This window comes from Rattus norvegicus, chromosome 6 (assembly GCF_021556685.1).
Source record: "Rattus norvegicus strain SHRSP/BbbUtx chromosome 6, alternate assembly SHRSP_T2T, whole genome shotgun sequence".
In the NCBI taxonomy this organism is placed as follows: Eukaryota; Metazoa; Chordata; class Mammalia; order Rodentia; family Muridae; genus Rattus; species Rattus norvegicus.
The window spans coordinates 16,130,216-16,150,387 of record NC_141539.1 but is presented as its reverse complement, the minus strand read 5'-3'; the positions used below and the strand labels follow the sequence as shown (position 1 = coordinate 16,150,387).

General features: G+C 42.1%; 1 protein-coding gene across 1 annotated transcript in view; it reads right to left on the bottom strand.

Annotated features, from left to right (window-relative positions):
• Lrpprc (leucine-rich pentatricopeptide repeat containing) overlaps positions 1-20,172 on the bottom strand; it is an 82,483-nt gene that overhangs the window by 21,926 nt on the left and 40,385 nt on the right. Inside the window, 5 exon segments of the mRNA NM_001008519.2 lie at positions 1,830-1,920; positions 2,572-2,640; positions 10,731-10,837; positions 11,261-11,385; positions 19,317-19,524. Coding sequence (NP_001008519.2) covers positions 1,830-1,920; positions 2,572-2,640; positions 10,731-10,837; positions 11,261-11,385; positions 19,317-19,524 — 600 coding nt within the window.

Genomic DNA, 20,172 nt, shown 5'->3' with positions numbered 1-20,172 from the left:
AAATCAAAGGTGCTTTAGCACAAATGATAAACGAACGTCTACTCTTTATATACGAAGGCAGTGAGGCTGGGCCTGCTGGTGCAAGTCTCTGATCCCAGTATTCAGGAGGCAGAGCTGTCAAAGGCCACTCTGGAGTTGAGGAGAGCCAAGGTTATAGATTGAGACTTGTCTGAATACCACAGCAAAAGAAAAGTGCCATGTACAAACTGAAGTGCCTGTCAAGTCAGGAAGGGTCTGATTTGGGGCCAATAACGGCATGAAGGGAGGTTCTGCTGAGACATGTCCCCGAGAGAGTCACTGTCACACTTATTCACTGTGAGATGTGAAGCTGCCACAACAAAACGCAGCTCTAACTATAAAAGCAAAAAGGGAACCAATCGTCACTGGCTACACTCAGCCACTTCCTTCCCCTGACTACAGCAAGAACATCTAAACACGTCAGTGTATAAACAGACTCAGCATCATTTGCCTGTGAGAATCTCCACCACTCCTCAGCCTTAAGACACACACCAGGACGTCAGTCAGGAGGGAATTAAGGGTGTGAACCAAGATTCAGTATATGGAAAACTAGAATCTACTCACAGAAACAAGATGGATAAAATAAATTCTAAGAGAGCCAACCAGTTTATTAGTACTTACAGATGATTAAAATGGAGAAAACATTGTACTGTATGTAATATGTACCTGAATAAAAAATGTAATATGCTCATAGTAAACAACAGTTTGTACATAGGCACTCACACTCCTACAAGATCCACCTGAGTATATTATAGTTAGACACTATTGGAGAGACTGAGAAAGCTACTTCACAATTTACGTGAAACAGAAGAAAAAAGAAAAACACTTCTCAAAAGAGCCTACTAAGTTCTATTGCTTTGAATTGACTTAAAAGATTTGTGTGTGTGTGTTAAATATGAGTGAAGGTTGGCATTATAGACAGAAAAGAACCACACACAAAATAAACCAACTAAAAGAAAACAAAGCTCAGAGCAGGCACTCTCCTCACGTGTGTGTGTGTGTGTGTGTGTCTGTCTGTCTGTCTGTCTGTCTGTCTGTCTCTTGACTTCTTAGAAGGGAAAAGAAGGAATTCAGTTGGTTTGGTAGCATGAACCATCAGTCTGAGTAACTTCATTTTAGTTCAGTCTCTCAGGCCTAGCACAGAACAACACAGTACAAACCAATGGCTTCCTACATGGTTCATGAAACCCTAAAGAAAAGTAGAATCATTTTATGAACTGACTGGACTCACATTCAAGATACTACGTAGCCTGAGCACTACTTAGCTTTTCACATGACCAGAGAGCACCATGCATGTACACTTTGATTGTAGAATGTCCTCATTCTCAAGAATTAAAAACTATCTAAAAGACATCTTGCTTTTCACACAGACTTCCCAATCCCAGTGTCAGCCCAATTCCTTGCTCACACGTGTAGGCTGTGTCAGGGTGCACAGCCGTCTCAGATCTGGTAGCCTTGGATGAGTGCAATAGATCTTTAACACATGGTGTCACATGCAGGTGTGGGCTTCAGGAGCACGGCACGAAGATGACTGACCAAGCAGAGGCTGGTTCACCCTCATCACTGCAGTAAGGAGGTTGGCTCTGTAGACACCACACAGCATCTAACCACACAACACAGTGCTCTGCAGGAAGGCTCGCTCGCTCGGCTAGCCTTTGCTCGCTGTGGCTCACTCGCTTGGTTAGCCTTCACTGTGGCCTCTGCTGAACACTCCACACTTGACAATCCCCAAACTTCTTCCAAGCCCAACCTTCCTTCCCTGCTGTGGCCTCTGCAGACAGGACTGCGGAGAGGAGGAGTGTGCCACTTACTGTATAGTTTCAGTAAGTTGTAGTACATCTGGTCTCTGTCACATTCAAACAGCTTCTCGGTCAGCTCCACTAACTTCTCAAGAGTTTCAACCTTAAAAAAGATGTACAGACTGATTACACCATGTAAGAAGTGTACTTCACAGTTAACACAAGAATGACCCACTGGGTAAGTGTCCCCATAGGACGGGTTACCTTTACCAAGAGACTCAGGACCAAGCACAGTAGCAGGATATGCCTACTTTACCCACAGAGCTGCACACTGACAAGTAGTTAGAACACCAAATCGTTATGCTGTGAATACTACCACAGTAACGGGACTTTACAAAACAAAGGCCCCTAGCATGAGTGACTAAGTGAGAAAAATCTGTGAAGAGCACCTGCAGCCAGGAGCACACAGGTAAGACAACCTTGTCCCTGGACTGTGTGCACTGCCAATGGACTGATGGAGTGAGCTGAGAGAAGGATCACCTCTCGACACCACACAGCACACTCATCACACAGCACACTCACTGCCAGCTTACTTGCACCAGTACAAGAAGGGCAGGCGAAAACCTCCAGGGCTCAGACCAGCACTCTTAGGTCTTCTAATGTGCCCCAGGGACATCAAGCAGGCTGGCATTTGTCTGGAGAAGCACTGAGGGAACACTGTGTCCACAAGGACCTCTCGTAAACTCTCAATGTTAATGATGCTCACATGTTCCTAAGTGTTAGGTGCTTCAGACAGCAGAACTCAAATACCAACCTGATTATTGGCAATGCATCTATCACAAAACCACTGAAGTCGTGTAGGCCGAGCTCTAATGCCTGGAGTCTGTAAAACAGAACCACCATTCAATGCGTAAGACTCAGCTCAATCATCTCGTGGAGACAGTATATTCCATCTAATGAACTTGTTACCACACATATGTGCTAAAAAGTCTTATACTGTGACCCCCCACAGATATCACAGGCGTTTAATGAGGTTAGGTTCAAGCACCCAACAGAATTCATATTTAACACAAGACTTCAGAATTCATATTTTACAAGACTTAGGTTATCCCAAGATGCTGCTTCCCAGCTCAATATTCATTCAGGAAGAATAACTCAATCAACCCAAGAATATGTAAAGATAAACTCCTAAATGCCCATGCACACTCACACCATAGCACATGATCAAGGGCCCGCCTTCCCCCCATTCACTACAACATCCCAACAGACTCAGTAGATATGATGTACTAATTTGCCAAGTTGAATAACAAACAAGTCTTAGTCTTAATAAACACCAGCGGCTTTCAATTTTAGAAGACACATACTTTGATAAACGTATTCTACCAATCACTGGATATACTGCCTAGAATCTAAAATTAGCTGAATACATAACATTAGTTCAGTCTCGGTTTATTTTAATAACTGAGATGCATGTTAGTTAGATGGTCAATCAGGAATTCTGAGGGCTTAGCCAACAACACTGGCTTCAAGCACACGTTTCACAATGTTGGGTCCTGGAATAAAAGACAAACCATTTCATCATAATTCCAAGGATTTGTACCTGTAATGATAGCATTTGCATCATCTGTAAGAGGGTTTCACCATGGAACACTACTTTTCAATCACAGCATGGAGATAAGACAACTACATACTCATCTGCCCTGGCTGCGTGCCAAGTTAGAGGATGTCCCTGCCGCCCTCTCTCTCCACTGCTGCTGAGGAAGCCAGGTGTCCCCTGAGTGCCAGGGCTTATTTATAAACCCGAGGAATTTTGGTATTTTCAGAAATGGGGTATTGCTATGTGCCCTGACTGACCTCTAACCCCCAGGCTCAACCCACCCTCCTACCTAGGCTGTACTGGACAACGGCTGGACTACAGGAATGCACCATTACCCCTGCACCCCAGTAATTCTAGTCAAAAACAAGCACTGCACAATGGTAATGAAGAGAGTAGCATCTTGTAGCTTGGGTAGCAGGGCAGAAATTGTAGAGTTTAAATTGTGAGCACTCATTTTTTACTACATAAGTATCTATATTCTGGGGTATAAAATCAAATGGAGTAAACTGACCTTATCTTAAAACACACTTTCAAATGTTAACCTCTACATCTAGACTGTATCCAAAGATTCCCTCATATCTACAGTGCCACACACATCACAGCGGGTATGAAATCAACATCAATGTACATAGAGAGCCCTTGAAAAAGAACAAATAATCCTCTTTAGAACATGGCAAAATGCAAGAGCCACATTCACTTACAACTCCCAATGTTATTACAGATCCAAATCCACAAGATCTGAACAGCACAACTCCACGGTAACTCTTCCTGCTTGGGGCTGATTAATCCCTGCTGCTAGCAGGACAGCGGGCTTAAACACTAGATCTCCCCTATGTTTCATTTTGAAATTGAGAACTGTTTTCATATATAAATCTCAATCATCAAAAGAACATCTAGGTCAGATTAACTAAATCTCCTAGGCTGCTGGACCGGCAACGCTTCTGGCTTCCCTCTGAGCATCTTACTGAATGTTAAACACCGCAGTTGAAAGCAGCAATAAAAAATGCAGCAGAAACACAGGGAGAAATAACTGAGTCCTAATTGGGATGTTAAATATAACATCAAAGGCCAGCTAATGCACATTCAAATAAGAAGGTAACTTCATTCTTTCTGATTCTCCTTGCATATAATTTATTTAATGGAGGGCAAGGCTAAATAGTCTGATAGAAAGACTGCCATGTTTGTCTCTACGCACGTTACTGCATTATGGAGCACGGCTCTGCAGTTCTAATGCAACACTCAGCTCAACCGCATAGGCAGAGTTAAACAAGATATTGTCATTTCTCAATACTTCATTCCATCACTTCATGGGCACAATAAACATCTATGCATGCTAATAAAGATAAATGTAAAATAATTCTCAAGTGAGAAGACATGAAAATTCCTCTACTGTTTTTCAGACTTTACTTCATATAAACTTAAATTTGACTGAAACAGTAAAATTTTATTTGCTTTGGTTTTTCTTGCCAATACCAATGGGCTCCCCTAGAAGCTACTTCAACTATGCATCCCTCCAGCTAGGCTAGACACAGGAGGACAGTGACACCATGATACTCAGTGGGCCTTCTGGCCTTTGTCCCTTTCTCTAGAACCTTAAGATATACATTTAAAGATCAGGTCTCTCTCTCTCTCTCTCTCTCTCTCTCTCTCTCTCTCTCTCTCACACACACACACACACACACACACACACACACACACACACACACACACACGCTATGAGAATGGAATAAAGATCAGGTATATAAAGTGCAACATGCTGCTGAGCAGGTCAGAGGACAGTCTACCATCAATCAACAGCCATGGTCCTCTTCACAGGGGAAGGGAATGGAAGAGAATACTAAGGCAACTTCTAATTACACGTCAGGGGGACATGCATACATCTGAAAGCCAGACACAACACTAGCTTTTTAGCACAATGCATACATAAGGCAGACAAGGGGATAAAACTTTATGTCCAAGGGTTGGGGATTTAGCTCAGTGGTAGAGCGCTTGCCTAGCAAGAGCAAGGCCCTGGGTTCGGTCCCCAGCTCCGAAAAAAAGAAAAACAAAAAACAAAAAACAAAACAAAACAAACAAACAAACAAACAAAAAACAACTTTATGTCCATCAAGTAAAGAACAAAGTGTAACAACAACTGCACTGGACTCCAAATTCTAGTGTCTTACCCTGACGCCATCAAATGAAAGTTTCTGGCTGCACAGGATAGGACATTGACCTCTGATTCAATATAAAACGAAGGAAATGAGATGAGGAGACGGGAAGACAAAGTAAGAGAAGGCTGCTTTGATAATTCAAAGTTGGGGTGCGGCTAGAGAGTACGGAGATAGTCAGGGGCTGTGCTGAAAAAAGTTCCCACAGGAAGAGGGAACTGCCCTGATCATAGTCTAGAACCTATAATCTCAACTTCAATCTCTTTGCCCTGTTTCTCAGAGTTGTTTGCGAGGCTCAGGTGAAGATGTGCCTGAACGTCACTTAAGCATGACAGAGTCGGCTGCAGTCACTCGGTCTAGCTGGTGACACAGGTCTGAGTCCCAGGGTTTTGTTTGCAGTCCTGGACCCATTGCCAAGCAGTGAGCTACAATTGACCACTCGAGGGCTCAGGATGAAGTTAAATGGCAGACTTCTTCACAGAAACCCTTAAGAGATAGGTAAAATTTCACACCATTATGTAACCTTTCCCACTCCGTGTCATCTCTCCCGGAATTTAAATCTTGAAGTGGATCTCACAAAACACATTTTATCTTATGCTCTTAACTATGACTGTTTCGGAAAGTAAATGAAGTACTCAACCTCTAAAGGAACGAAGTAACATTTTGTTTTTCTTTACAGAAAAATACCATCTTATTTGATCATAATTTCTAAATAGGAATTCTAGGCTAAGACCTGGAGACCCGGTTGCTACTCAAATCTCTAGTGTGGTAAACCAGAAAGGGTGTGGGGTTCACCCATACGGACACATCTGTCTGATGAACTCACTGCCAAGAACCCACCTAAAGAAGATGGTCCAAAACCCGAAGATGGATGTGAGGATGTGAACGAAGGTGACAACTCTAGTCCCACAGTGGGAAAGTTTCTCAAGGGAGAGACAGACCAAATGTCTTCCTTTCTACACTGGAGCAATGTGACCATTCAGATTCTTAAGAGAAGTCTCTAATGGATTCCATGCAGGGAATGAAGAACAGTTGATTCCAGTGAAGTACTAAGCAAGATACATGAGCCCACTAATTCCGGTCTTATACAAATAAAATAACCCATTGAATTCAAGGTCCAGAAGGGTCACAGAAATGACTAGATGGGCAAGTATTCAAATTGAGCCTTCATAGCTGACACCCTTTAAAATCAGACCTGTAGTTTATACTTGGCTCTGGACGGGGGTGGAGGTTGGGGCAGGTTGGGGCTGGGAATATGACTGACCATTTGCATAAGGTATGGAATACACTTTACAGACTCTACCTTCCTGATATAACCAAGGAAGCGGTAGCATGTTCTCAGTGGTATGGTTTCTTTCAGACTGTGCCGTAGGCTGAAGTGAAGTCTGCGGAGAGTACGGTGCTAAGTGGGACAGGAGCTCACCACAGGGAAGGACACTGAGCAGGTGCTGACCGATGCATGGGTATCTAGGGCCGATGCCACACTGCCTGTGTTATTTAGGAACTATTCTAAGAGGTACAACCAAGAGGGAGCACTGTCCTTCCTCGTGCAGGGTCTCTGTGCTGCTGGCCTCCTTGGCCTAAATTACTTTAGGTTGTCAGTTCCCAGTTCACCTTTACTTCTCACCCAGACACCAATTCCTTAGGAAGACCCAGTCTGAAATAGCCCTCTTCCCGATAGCAATATATTCTGAAAAGGCTCATCTCACTGATGAGACCATGAGACATGATCAGTACTTAAGGAAGGAAAGAGAAACTGGCCAAAATGGGAAGGTGCTTGGATACTATCAATCACCTTAGCAAGAGGTTTCAGATGGCAGCTAAGGCCGGCCTGCCTGCCACTCACGGGAGGAGACGCTGCACACATCCGAGTCAGCCTCTGTTAATCCACATGACCTTCTGTGTCATTACCCTGAGTATATCAAGAAAAACATCCTATGCCAACAACCCTGAAATCCTCATTAATCTCACTGTCTCAGTCACCCCGCCCCCATAACCTACCCAGAATCCTTCTGTGTACACCCAGAATCTGTTATTCTTTGAATTAGCCCCATCTCCTTATTCTGTCCTGAGGGTTTCTAACGTCTGGAAGTAATTTACTCTGCCAAAGAGTCCTTTCCAGAGCAAAGGAAGAGCCTCCGTCCTCCTGTGCAGACCCTCCTTCTGCACCCCAAGCTTGTCTATGCTTCAACAGCATTGGTTCCTCCACACCGCAGGGTGAGGGATGGCTCTCCTACAGCTCAGGGCCCCCATTCCTCAAGCCAGGGAACACTTTCCTGCTGTAGACACCTCTCTCACACAGATCTGTCAGCTCCTAAAAAAGTCTTACTACACTTTTCCATTCTTTTTCCCTTAGAAGAAAACAATTTCCAAAGGTACACAGTAAAAATTTAGAAAATATCTAAGATGTGTTAAAAACCAGCTTGAGTTCACCTCCTATAATGACCTGTGTACAGAAATACAAGTCTATGTTAAAAGACTACATAGCACAAAGCATAAGTGTACACACCAGATCATTTTATAAACAAAATAGGGCATGTTGTTTATAAATTCAATGTTGTTTATAAGATCACTTTAACTTTAATAACAAAGTGTTAGAAATTCTCACCATAACTTAACCTCCATAGCCACAAAACAATTAATGTAAACAAAACAGACCTGTCCTTCGGTCTCAGCAATGGGATGGACCTTTAAAGCCATTCTCACCTACCACATCCCAGTCCCTTCTTGTCGCTGCCATTACAGTGGTTCTATGGCTATTTTTAGTTTTTCTGTGTATGCACACATGTGTGTACTGAAGTGTGAATGTCTACACTTGCTTGTATGTGTGGAGGCCAGAGGCTCACTCCAGATGTTCCCCCATTTCTGAGAATGTGTCTCTCTCTGAACCTGAAACTCACTGATTAGCTAGAGAGGCTGTTTGGCCTCATGTCAGCCTTCTAATTATGGAGTTTCAGGCACATGGTACAGGAGTGCTGCGGATAGGAACTCAGGTCTTCACGTCTGCAAGGAAAGCACTTGATCCACTGAATCATGTCCTGGGCCCCTACACAGAATTCTTTAATTCATCGAGCAATTCTATACACATGCACTGTTTTTTAAGTCATTCCTAATTGAGCCATGCGGCCACAGTTCTAAAGTATTAAAAGCTGGCCTTCTCCTGCCATTTATGTGACACTCAGGGACCTCACATTAAGCTTTACGTTGAAATCATGTAGAATAAAAGAGACAAAAAAATCCCTACCTTTGAGAGGCAAAGAAAATTAAAATTATTGTTCACGTACCATCCATAATCCAGGAAATGCACAAGCTGCTTTACACACATTAGTGATTGGGTCTTAGAGACAGATATTACATCCCCTCTTACAGATCAAACAGCTTAGGAAAGTTTAATAGATGCCAAAAGGAAACTGGCTCTCATGCCTCTGGCCTTTTTTACTGGGTTCTGCTTACCCTACAGAGGGAGGGCACAGATAGCCACAGCTACTGTGCTACAGAGGGAGGGCACAGATAGCCACAGATATTGTGCTACAGAGGAAGGGCACAGATAGCCACAGCTACTGTGCTACAGAGGGAGGGCACAGATAGCCACAGCTACTGTGCTACAGAGGGAGGGCAGAGATTCCTCAGCCAGCAGCCCACAGACACTGCCACAGACAGAGCAGGAGACAGTGCTCCCACCTTCAGACCTGCTGGACCATTTTCTAGACAACACAAAATAACTGAGTGCTAGAAGTACCATCTAGGACACCGGCAGGTATGTAGACAGAAAAAAGAAACCAAGTTGTGAATTTCACAATCTCCTGTGCTGTGGGGCTGGGGAGCAGGCTTGGAGCAAGAGTGGGGTAGGGCATGTTCAAAACCCTGAAATCTCATCCCAAGATCAAGGGAGCAGGCTTGCTACCCACACAACTCAAGGTCTGCATGTCCCAGACCACTGTGCCCCATGCACCCCCCGCCCCTGCCTTTGCCCCACTGGAGGCATGGGGCACTGGACCCTTATAAGGTCATGTCTACCAGCACATGGAATCCCTACTCATGCAAATGAGGTGTCCCCTGGCACTGGCCAATGATGTACACTCACCCTGAGAGGCTCTAGTCAGTCTTACAACCAAGCCTGTACGGGCAGGAGGAGTACCACACTGCAACCGTTCTACACTGCTCTCTTTTCTGAAAACACTGGAAGACATAAGCCAGGCATGGAGGGAGGTCCATGCCGTTAATCCCAGCACTTGGGAGGTGGAGGCAGGTGGATCTCTTTAAGCTCCAGGAACCAGAGCTACAAAGTGAGACACTGTCTGGAGGAAAAACCAAAGGAAACTGAAGACACAGTAAGGATGTTCTGGTCTGGCATCTACACCTTCAGCCCCACAATCCGGCATGTACAGTTCTGTTTATGTGAAAATAAGGAGACTAAGAGCCAACCTGGAACCCTGGACACTTTTAGAAAAAGACAGAGAGAGGTGGCAGGAAAACATGACTTGGAGCAACAAAATTCCTTAGGTGTTCATTACAGTTTGAAGACACGGTGCCCGCCCTGCTGCACCACGTGACTTCCTGAGAGCCTTCTCTTCCAGACACAGGGCTGTTTGGTAATTAAATTAACCACCACATGGACAGACTCCACATTAGCCTTTACCTTATGAATTTCAGTAAGAAACACCGAGTAAAGCCTAGATAATATACTAATCCTACAGAGGCCAGGTTTGTCACCTACTTCCTATAAGCTGCTTACATAGTAGGGACAAAAATAAGGAAGAAAGAAAATTTAAATTAAATGCCAGACCATTGCAGACAGTACTTGTTTGGTTGATTAACTTGTAGACAAGCATTACAAATAAATCTGAGCCTGGTCTTCAGTAAATTGAATTTTATTGCTTTTAAGAACAAAGAATTCTTTTGCAAAGAGGATTAGCAACCTTACGCCCAGGAATACCAATTTAATTTAATTGTTTTACAATTCAAGATTTAATATGCGAATATCATTTTGATATATAACTGAATTCAGCAAAGTGAGGAAACACTCGATAAACAAGCAGACTGCCTTTTCTGAGCTGTAATTATACTCAACAAAGCTGGCCAAGCCACATGCTTTCTACTATTACTGGGACCAAATTCTATTAACATGAATCAGAGCAAGGATAATTAAAGGTTAAAATTTTTAAATGTATTCCAATCAAGCGTCTAAATAGCTGTATTTTAGAATAGCAGAGTTAAAACTCATACCTCAATAATCTTCTTGGCCTCTTTGTAGTTTCCCGTCTGCAGGAAAGCAAAGAAGAGGTCGTAGAGCATCGACATCTCGCCCTGCTCTTGGCTGACAAAGTCCATCGCTGGGCAGCAGGGAAGGAAACCACACAGACCATGAGAAAGCATAAGACAGCGTCATGTAATTCTACACAGGTAAGAGAGCAGATACGGAGGCTAACAGAGTGTGGTTCTGTCTAATGTACAGTCACAGTCCTTATCTGACTGCATATACTGAAGACTAGCCTTAAAGAGAACCATGAAGGGAGGTTAGAAATTATATATCCAGAGAGGCACATCGGCAACAAGTGGAGTGCACATGAAATATGAGAAGGGCAACATCCCCAAAGCAACAGATCTCGGAAACCAGGGGTTTCTTCAACGCTTGGAATCACTTCCTTTCAGAAGTGTAACAGTTTCTCTGGAGGTATTTTCTAGTCTTAAATTTTCCTTTCACAGCTCAACATTCAGATTAAAGATGCAAGAAGGAAAAGATATTTGCTACCAACCTTTCTGGATTAAGTCAGTCTCGCCTTTTTCTATTAGCTTACATAAGACATCATGAATCCTGGGTAATACTTTATATTTTTCATGGCAGGCAATGCTGGCTTCAAGAGCAGCAGGTAAATCATCCCTTGAAAAATAAATTGAAAATGAAGAAAAAAATGTATCAAATTCTGTTGAGGCTCTCAAACACAACAGAGCTGAACCTGTCAGCAGCTGAACTTACTTAAGACATAAACCCCAATGCTGAAGGAGAAAACCCAAAATAACCCTACCTGTTCAGCTAACAGTTCACCCCCTCCCCGCTTGGTCTCCTACTTGCCTCCAAAACAGTGTTTGGGGAAGGGAGGACGATCCGAAAGAAGGCAGTCTCTAATTTCATACAGTCTCTAATATATACAGTGTGGATAATGAATTGCTATCAGGCTGCTGGTCCTAAAAGGACTACTGCCATTACATTTCCTTCCCCATACTTAGGGACTTTTGCTTCAGATTGGAAAGCTTTACTCTGCACTCAGGCATGTGCAAGCATTTAGCAATGCTATCATAGGGTTTTTCATCCTACGCCCTACGGGGGAGAGTACAGAACCGTCCTAGGCTTCAAATGTACAAAACCATACCTCCTCAAACTCCAATATTCTTACCCAGCAGTGAGTTGTACAATCCTAAACACTGTGTCTTCAGGATGGAAAAACTCGAAAAACTGCTTCATACTAAGTCATGACACTTTTCTAAATGTAGTACTTAACAAGTCATAGTTTCTTATGAGCTTTGAAAGGTATTTCTGTGGGTCTTCAAAAGTACTTGTATTCCCTTTGAAATGACAAGTGACAGTGTGAAGAAGAGCCCCAGAACAACCAGAGATGTCAGACACTTAAGTTCCATGGCTGGGTCTCCTCCTCTTTTTTCTTTTCTTTTCTTTTCCTTCCCTTCCTTTTTTTTTTTTTTTTTTAAAAGAGAAGAGCCAATGAGGCCCCTAGAACCATGGCTTTGCCTGAAGAACAGACAGCAGCACTGGAGGCACATTCCTGAGCCTCCCATTCTCACCCAGGCGCTTCCCTACACAGACTGTGACCTCACCACTGCTTATAGGGCAATTATGTGTTGTAAGAGATTACCCATTGAGAGAGAGAGAGAGAGAGAGAGAGAGAGAGAGAGAGAGAGAGCGCGACGCGAGCGCACGCATGAGTCTGGAGAGATGGCTCAGCAGTTAAGAATAGTGGCTTCAATTCCCAGCACCCACATGGTAGCTCAGAATTACCTACACATGTAGACAAACACACCAACACACATAAAATAAAAATAAATGTTTTTCAAAAGAGAGCATGAGATATATTTTAAAAGCATAGTTCAAGATATGGACAGAAAGTACAGCTCATGACACTTAGCGACAGTCCTCTGGACAGTGCATTCTCTCACACACCACTGACTGTTCTCACAGAAGAAGGAAGGCCTTTTACAATCTACTGCGAAAAGCCTTACATTTTGTCCATCCCACAAATGTTATGTTGCCCTAGATTAGACTCCTGTGTTATGTAGAGTAAGATTTTTAACTGTCCTAAGAAAGTACACAGCAGTGTGCACGGTGAGCGGCTGACACGGTGAGAAAGGAGCCCTCGGTAAAGGGAAGTCTGCCGTACAGCACCGAGCCCTGTTTACAGTGCATCTGGCACCCCACAGAGTCATTTGAATTTTTGTCATTTGGGGTGAAGACTAAATTGCAGGTTAATTTCAAACGGAAAGCAGATGCTGCAGGCTAGATTACTGTCACACGGAGCAGATGCTACAGGAGTTACGGCACACGCTACACGCTACACGCTTCATGTAATCAGCATTTCCCTTTGCTTTAGACACGGGCTTAGGTGCTGCCTTTCTGCAAGTCCCCTTCAGAGAAAACTGGGGACACACTTGGAAAGAAAAACTAAGACATACCATTTTTTTAAATGGCAAAATCTGCTTTTTCAGATTGACTCCCAAACTAGAACAGTACTGTCTCAACTGTATTTCCCTACATTAGGTCAAAACGATCAATAAATGAATGAATAATTATTCTGTCAATCAAAGCGACATGTTAATAGTCCTTAGTCTCCAAATAAGTGCTTCTAAAGATTATACAAACTCCAAACAACAGGAAAGACAAGAACAGAAAAACATGGAAATAACTCATATATTTGTTACTAACTTTAGACACCAATGTTACCACTCCTTAGGCTGCTGACAGAATAAATCCGATCTACAGACCACTCCCTACAAGTTGGACTGAAGACAGAAATAACGGAGATGACAGTTGGTCCCCTGCTGCTGCTATTTTCCATTTGCACCTTGCAGGTGCTTGGTGTCACTTAAAGATCTGCCTTCCTAAAGTCCTTTACGTCATGGTGATCTCTCTGGTGGAGCCTGGAAACGGGTGCTGGAATTAACAATCTCCGTTCCCAGGACTCCAGGTTCCGACCCTCACTGAGGAGTGTGGTACACACAGCAAACAGGGATGGTCCACTTCGTCTCAGCTGACCGGGCCGCCTGCCGCTCAACACCACTCCTGTCAAAATGAAAGCACCAGGAGCAGCAAACAGCAAAAGAAAAGGGGAGGCAAATCCTTCCTAGACACAATGTGACATGGCACACTGCCCGACAACCGGCACTCCACAGGCCCTGCGACCTAAAAGTACTCCACAACTTCCTTATTCACTTGGTACATCAAAAATGACTAGAAAATGCAATTTAAAATAATAGTTGTTTGAAAAAACTTTTAATCTGTTAAATCTATATTCAAAACCTTTAGTCTGTTATCTCAAGTCTGTTTGGTCCCTAGGGTTTTGTATAGAATTATAAAGTTTATTCCACAAAAACAAATTCCAGTCATTGTTTTCTCACAAACCAGGTAACACTAACACACACACACACACACACACACACACACACACACACACACACGCACGCACGCACGCACGCACACACAAATATATCTGCACTATCTTTAAAGACTAGAAACTCTATTAAAAATATATTTGAGGGACCACATAAAATAACTCTTATAACTAAAACCGTATGTTAATAAAGAGCAGTGGATTTTGAAAAGCAGTGTTCTGAATAACTCATAGTTAAAAGTGTTATCAAATATGTGAAACAAAGATAAAACTAGAGAAAAGGTGATTCTGTAATTCTAATTTTCAGGATACATATTCATAATAGAAATACAAACATCTAGAAGTAATTTGAAAACTTAAGAAAGCATTGTCTTTATTAACCATTGTGTCCCATACACTATTTATTTTAGAGTCTGTATTTCATTTTTAAGAAAATATGACTACACATATAAACTAATATAAACTATATATTTTCGTTAGTGTACAGAATTTTAAAAGGGCTGTGATACTTGCTAGCATGGCGAATCTACTGTTGTCCATTCTAGTCTTGAATAGGAAGTTAAGGTGTGCTACAGTATCAACAACAGAAAAACATACACTAGATCCGGTATAAGCGTGCATAGAAAGTTCTCCCTGAGGGGCTGGGGATTTAGTTCAGTGGTAGAGCGCTTACCTAGGAAGCGCAAGGCCCTGGGTTCGGTCCCCAGCTCCGAAAAAAAGAACCAAAAAAAAAAAAAAAAAAAAAAAAAAGAAAGAAAGTTCTCCCCGAGATAGCAAGAGGCAAGTTCTCATGGAAGGCTTCATGATGTTGTCACACACAAGCTGCACACCATTCTGACCTCCGGCAACTAGAAGACAACTGCCAATTCACATCTTTAGCTTGACTTGGTCTCCTCACACATCTATAGGTAATAAATTTCAAATCCAAGGTAGATACATAATTGAAGCAACAAAAAAATGACAAATATTGTTTTTTAATTGGAATAAAGTACTTCAACATTACATATGAATTACTAGTGAAGCAGCAGTTTCCTGAAGGGCTTATTGACTGACCAGCTCTTAAATCTCAACTCACTAGGGATAAGGAGATCAGGATGGAGATGGGAGGCATCAAATACAAACAAACAAAAGGCCAAACCCTAAAAGCACCCAGTGTTAGGATTGGGGGAAGATCGGTCAGGAGACGGTCGCCTTCACACAACTGTCGGTCAGCAGGACCAGCACCTTGAAGAGCTGAATAAATGGAGTTTTTTTGTTTTGTTTTTCTCCCATTCATCATCTATAAATGAGAAATCTTCAAGGAGACTGGTGTTGCAATTACAACTAATCCTCCCCAAAAAATTAACTGTGTTGAAGGCTTTGTAATTTCCCTAGGTACAATTTAGCTGTCACTTACTTTAAAATTTACTCAAACATGCGTTGGGAACAGCACTAACTTCACATGTCAAGTGCTTTCCAGCCAATTGAGTCTAAACTGGAAGTCGGTGTTAAACAACTGAGTGATTAGACAAGATAGCTCACTTCCCTGCTCTTTTGTTCAGAGTAAAATGCCACATTTACATTATCAGGCTCAACGGGATCTTCTGACAGAGGGAGAAAAGCGCTTCCTGCACACTGTCCGCAAGAAGCACGCGAAGCCTGTCATTTACCAATCATCCTTCAAAGAGCAATAGCCAGGAATGTAACTTAATTACGACCCAATGATCCTTGACGAAAAATCATCTTATCACTGTCCTGTCCCCCTAGGGCAAATGAAACACTTTTTGTCCTTTGGCACTGATGATGCTAAATTCTTAATTGCAATAATGGAGTAAAAGAGCCAAACCTCCTTAATTTCCTTTCAATATATAAAGAGTTTTACTCTGGAAGGCACACATTCCCACATATAATAAAAGTATCCAGTACAAATGAAGATGCTCAAATTGAAGGGGAGTGTTTACCAAAGAATAACCAGCATTTTGCAAGTGTGTCTCCCATTTATGTAAGATATACATAACTAGGCTACGCCATTTCAAAATTTAAATTTTTATGAGTTCATCTTAAGGAGATATAAGGACATTTATGATGAACTCTTATTAACTTCCCAAGAGCTCTGGGAAGAGAAGTAAACGCCATCTGTACATCTCTAGATTACAGTACAAATCAGCACACCAAAGACTCCTTAATAGAAAGCAGGGATCACAGCTCTCTACATATCCGTCCCCACAGAATCCAGTGCAGCAGCCTCCGACACTTTCCACAAGCACTGAAGCCCAACGGCTCATGTGAGACGAGCGAATCCGAGTCGGCATCTCACAGTCTTTTTCACCTCCTTCTCTAGACTCTAGCGGGAGGACTACTCAAAAGCTCCTCTAACTCATCTAAAACACGTCTTTCTCCTTTAATAAAAGAGGACCTCTGTCATCTCCTGAGTCAATTCGGAGTATAATAAGATATGTAAAATTCACAATAAAACAAAAAACATTTATAGGAACATTCAATTAGACTACATACAGATAAAAGGCTTAAAGATTGCAAAAATAGGAAGCACATGAAAAATTTAGTTCTATTTCCTTTTTGGTCAATGTTAAGTATTATCATGTGGATAATGTAAAACCAGGTTAGTTTACCAAATTCTTTATAATTACATTAATCTATGGTTTCCCTTGTCAAATGCATATAAACAAAATCACAAAGTAACATTATTTCTAAAACCACAAAGCACTTTTACAGTATGAGTAACATAGTAACAAGTAAGCTAACATAGTATTGTTTCAAACCTCTAGGTTTTATCCAAATATTGGAAGTCAGATCAACATGCAGGTCGGCAGACCCTGGACTTGCATTAGAACTGTAATGAAAATGACAGTCCCTTTAGTGATGCCCTGAAAAGATGCTACCCTTTAAATGAAATGAGCAAGATCTCTAAGACGATGTTCTGAAGTTTTTTATAGTCTTACCCCAAGTTTAAATAAGGCTCATTTTGCAGATGAGCTCATAACCTACAGAGTCAATTATGTGATATTACTGAAAATCGAATGTTATGAAATCAGATATTGTGGTCACCTGGGGAGCTTGGTAGAGTTAACCCTGGTACTTGTCACGATTCTGAATTAGTTAGCTTTCTTTCATCGGTCAGACAAAACATAATTGAGCAAGCTTCCAAGTCAGTGTTTTATCCCAGTTTTTCCTGATGGAATGCTACCAGAGGAGTTTGGGGGTGGGGGGTGGGGGGGTAGCACTTTAAATATGACGCTTCCTTTGTTCCATTTTTTATTATTTTCATGAATCTAGGACAGTCAACATAATGGTTTTGGTATGATAGATCAAACAGAAAGACCTTGACTGTCTCTATAAACACACACACACACACACACACACACACACACACACACACACACACACACACAGAATAATACAAAAACGAAGAAAACCTCACACAAGTGAAAACAGAAGGTAATAACTCCTGTAAGTATCTGGACATAACGGCGCCATTTAAAAAAGGTCCTGACTTAGATTTCCTCAAAGACAGCCAAACGCAACGGAGACAGCATCTGCTGGCTGTAAGCAAGGGCCAAGCAGCATACTGCTTCTTGGTTCAGAAGCCCCATCTGCAGACCTCTTTCGGAAAACTTTCACGTCTCCTCCATCTTCAAAGTGGCCCTGTGTGTAAGATACTTTTCTGCTGTGGCCTCATTTCTTTGTTAGTTATTTGGTTTTGCCCAGTGGCGCAGGAGGGCCTAACTCTTCTGGGCACTGGGCCCATTTCTTTCAAATCCCCGTGCAGAGTTCCACATGCGATTTGCAGAGATAGACCTTTTAAACAGTCAAGAAAAGCCACTAGGAAGCATATTAATTATAGGATTTCTAGTTAAAGTTGCTGTGAGTCTGAGAACTAGGAAGAAGCAATTGTTTGCATCACTGTTTCTTGAACAGATGTGAAGTGAAGATCTGTACGGTATCTAGCTTGAGAATTTATGAGCAGATGGCCAAGCAGCTATTTGGGGTCTGTGCAGGTCCAAATGTACAAACACACATTTTCTAATAGGAAGCTAGTTAGAAGAGCTTGTCAGCTCTATATTTAAAAGCCAACACTGTCAGTATTACCCACAGTCACTATACTACCTAATAAAACCAAACCCCCAGAAATGACGACAGGCAATGAGAACAAGTAGAGGATGAAAAGTCAGTTTTGTTGTAACACTGATAGGACAATATCACAGAAAAATTAGGAAATCCTGATCACAAAATAAGCAGAGTATAAACTACATTAAGCCATGGAATAAATTACAAGCAGGCAAGGTGTGGGAAATTAAAACAAATCTACAAGAAAAGGTAAGGGGTGACTGATCAACCTTACAGAAATGTCTCCTTGTTAGAAAGAACACTGACTTGCTCTGCAAATAATGCCTTAAATTGGGCACCAACCAAAAAGGGCATTTGCAAAAGAAAAATTTCAATCTCAGAAAATCTTGACTTATCAACAAAATTCATTTTTCCATAAAAAGAAACACTTGTCAGAGCTGGAGGAATGTCCTGGTGTGTGTGGTTAAACAGCAAATAGAGGAGGAGCACCAGGTCTGTTTACTTCCTGGGTAACAGTCATGGGTGCAGGAAGAGAACTCCAGAGGGTCCTAGTTTCTTATAGTCATTCGTAAGCAGCACTTATTAAGACTCAAAGGCTAGAGGAAACTTGTGTTTATATACTCAATTTTTTAGAGTTCTCACACTAAAGCTCTGGCTGGCCTAGGACTCGGAGATGTGCCAGCCTCTGCTTCTCACCTCCCATGTGCTGGGATTAAAGGCACGCACCACCACGTCTGTCTTGTTTTTAGATTTTGGAGTTAAGGCGTTGCTCTGTAGCTAAGGCTGGCCTAGAACTTACTACATAACTCAGACTGGTCTGAACTTGCTATCAGCCTCCAGCCCCAACCTCCAGAGTGCTGGGATTATAGGTGTGTGCCACCACACCCAACCACAGATAAAATTTCATATAAGACCATTATATGCTCTTTACAAAACAACTGTCACTGGAGACCTTCACTGATAGGTAAAAGGCAGCACTTGGGCTTCTGGTGTGTGAAAGGATACCTAGTCTACCTCAGTTCCTTTATATAGCAAATCACCAGAGTACTTGCAGAGTAAACCCCAGAACAATCAGGCGCATGCATTCTGCTAATTCCACCATCCCAAATCCAAAGTGCAAAGCGCTTACTTTTCCAGGTGCACAGTGACCAATGGGAAGCTTATGTTGCTGGATGGCTTTGCCAACCCAAGAGTCACGATGGCTTCATGCAACTGTTTTACTGTCTCAATTTCACCTCTTAAAGCTGCACCATTCAGGATGTGGAAGAAGGACAAGACTGCTGCATCTTTGATAACAACATCCTTCTCTTTCATCTCCTTTAGAATGTTAATAGCATCTACAATGAAGTAACACAAAAGACCCTTAGGTAATTTCATGTAGGGAAAACAAACTGCTATTAGAACAGCATTTCAAGCCCAGCAGGAATGTAAATTCTAGTGTATAATGCCGATTTCGAGTTAATTACTACTTGCATTTCTAAACGAGACTACAATTATAAATCCACAATAGCATGGTTTTATCATTTCCCTGCAACTTTGACTACAAATTATAGATAGAGACCGCGTGCCCACTCTGCACCACGGAGCCCTGTATGGTCTGCCCTGTAGCTGGAAGATCCTCCTAATGGATGCTTTTATCGCGCAGAGCTAACATCTGCTAAATCACACCATTGTTTCTTCGGCAGATGGCTTGTCAGGAGGCCAGATAATAAAGATGTGTTTACACTGTATCTTCAGCCAGACTAATGGTCTGATACCGATACGGCCTGTTTGCTATGTCGATACTAATTAGCCAAGCAGAGCCAATGAAAGCTTTCCAAAAGACTGCATGCTAATACATTAGATTCATTAAGCTTCATTAGGAAGGTACAAACAAACATTTTAGGATATGGAATAAGTGCGTTTTTATGATGTTTCTTCTCAAATATTATACAGACAAAATGTTTTAATCACTTTATAAAAACTGATTTTAAAAAACAGACTAA